General features: G+C 34.1%; 1 protein-coding gene across 1 annotated transcript in view; it reads left to right on the top strand.

The window, feature by feature from the left end:
* Positions 1-2,056, top strand: part of LOC107745930 (UPF0606 protein KIAA1549L-like) — a gene marked incomplete at its 5' end in the record, with an annotated part of 33,811 nt that overhangs the window by 18,841 nt on the left and 12,914 nt on the right. Inside the window, one exon of the mRNA XM_016559968.1 lies at positions 638-825. Coding sequence (XP_016415454.1) covers positions 638-825 — 188 coding nt within the window. The remainder of the gene's footprint in view (positions 1-637; positions 826-2,056) is intronic.

Here is a 2,056-nt window from a genome sequence, read left to right as displayed (position 1 = left end):
TAAATCAATGTAGCATTCAGCATGATTGATTCATTTTTTCTTATTACGTTTTATTTTTAATTTATTACAAAATTTTATGGATTTTTAATATTGGTTATGTATTATTTATCAGCCATAACATGAAAATAATTATCAGCTTGTTGCACTGGCCAGAATTTTAATATTATATATTCATTATTTTTGCGATTCTTCTTGATGACACAAGGTGTGGAAATTATACACCTCACTAATAAATCTTGTAAATGTGACAACAGCACATGTAAAGCGCAACCTATAATGAATTATTAATCGAATTAATCACACATTTTCCCCATTTACATGATAACAGCGATGCCCTGTGACACTTTTTTAAGATCCAACAGACACCCTGCCTCCATGCGCCCAGTTCTGCAGGAGATTGATCCATAATTCATTAAAACGAGGGCTTCATAGCTCTTCCATATTAAATATCCCATGGCAACTTGATGCATCGTATATCGCTCCATAAAATATAGTTAGACTCAAAGTACCTTCAGCCCATGAATAAATTAGGATGGCCGCCATTCCTTTGCTGATTGAAATAAAATGCCGATGCTGCATTGTGTAACTCTTACTTTCTTCTCCCCCGTCCAATCACGGCGCATCATTTCCTGTCCAGCCCGTGCAGGGTTTCGATTACGCCAAGCAGCACATGGGCCGGCCAGGTGAGGAGGGTCTCACTGTCACCAAGGAAACACTTGTCCTGTCCCTCCCGGTACGGGACGCCCCTCTTACACAAGACAGGGTGGCGGCGTTACAAGATGGTACGGCCTCAAAAAGACCCCAGTCGACAGAGATGCATCTCAGGTCAGTGCTTTATCATAGAACAAAGGAAGTATGTGCATATTTTTAGGCGTACCAAATGGAATAAGCTAGTATGATAGTATATCGCTCAACTCTCTATAGAACACTAAATCCTTTAAAGCCTGAGCATCGTAAATGTTTTAAAAGCCATCCAACCCGATATGACCACACAGTTCTATTTCAGTTGCATTTCTTATCTTCTTCCACTGAAAAATCAAGTACACCTCAAGTATGACGTATAATTGCCACTGAGCGGATTGAGCTCTTGACTTTAAGACGCAGCAGGGACAATGAGAACCGTGGAGGGAAGAACAAAGTACTCTGTGTGCTTAAGAACAAAGGCATTTGTTCTCTTGGCATATTTTTAGAATCAAAATCAAGAAAGACAGACACTTATCACCAATGACAACATCTGCCTGGTGCATATTGTATGATTTTGGTCATGATTTTGCCCTCTGATCTTTTTTATTTGCATGCATGTATATCTGTAATGGATAAGTAATTGTGCAAGCTCGAATTACCTTTTCCGTTTTCTAATGCTCAAACTTTAAAAATGCTAATCATTTAATAATGTAAATCTTTAGGAAGTCTTTAGCAAATCAGATTTTTTTTTCGAAAAGAAGTTTCTATGCACACCAAAGCTGAATTTATTTTTATCAAACATACCGTAAAAACAGTAATATTGTTAAATATTATTACAATTTAAAAGAACAGTTTTTGATTTCAGTATATTAAGAAATAGAATTTATTCTGATGGCAAAGTTTAATTTTCAGCATTATTACACATGATCCTTCAGAAATCATTCTAATATGCTGATTTGCTGCTCAAGAAACGTTTCTTATTATCAATGTTATCAATGTATTAAAAATAGTTGTGCTGCTAAATATTTTTGTGGAAACCATGATATTTCAGGATTTTTTGGGTGAATAGAAAGTTTAAAACAACAGCATTTATGTAAACAGAAATCTTTTTTAACATTATAAATGTCTTTACTGTCAGTTTTTATCAAGTTAATGCATCCTTGCTGAATAAAAGTATTAATTTCTTTAAAAAAAATTGTACAGACCTTTTTGAATGGTAATATAGAATTTATGTAGAATTTAAAACTTTATTTAATTTTTAGTGTATTCATTTTTATATATTTGGACATAATATTGTTGTTGACAATATTGTTGACAAATGCCTACTTTTACCCCAATACGAAAGGCTTTCGTTTACAAAAAAATTATATAT

This window comes from Sinocyclocheilus rhinocerous, unplaced genomic scaffold (genome assembly GCF_001515625.1).
Source record: "Sinocyclocheilus rhinocerous isolate Xijiao unplaced genomic scaffold, SAMN03320098_v1.1 scaffold2183, whole genome shotgun sequence".
Classification (NCBI taxonomy): Eukaryota; Metazoa; Chordata; class Actinopteri; order Cypriniformes; family Cyprinidae; genus Sinocyclocheilus; species Sinocyclocheilus rhinocerous.
This window is presented reverse-complemented; position numbering and strand designations above follow the sequence as displayed.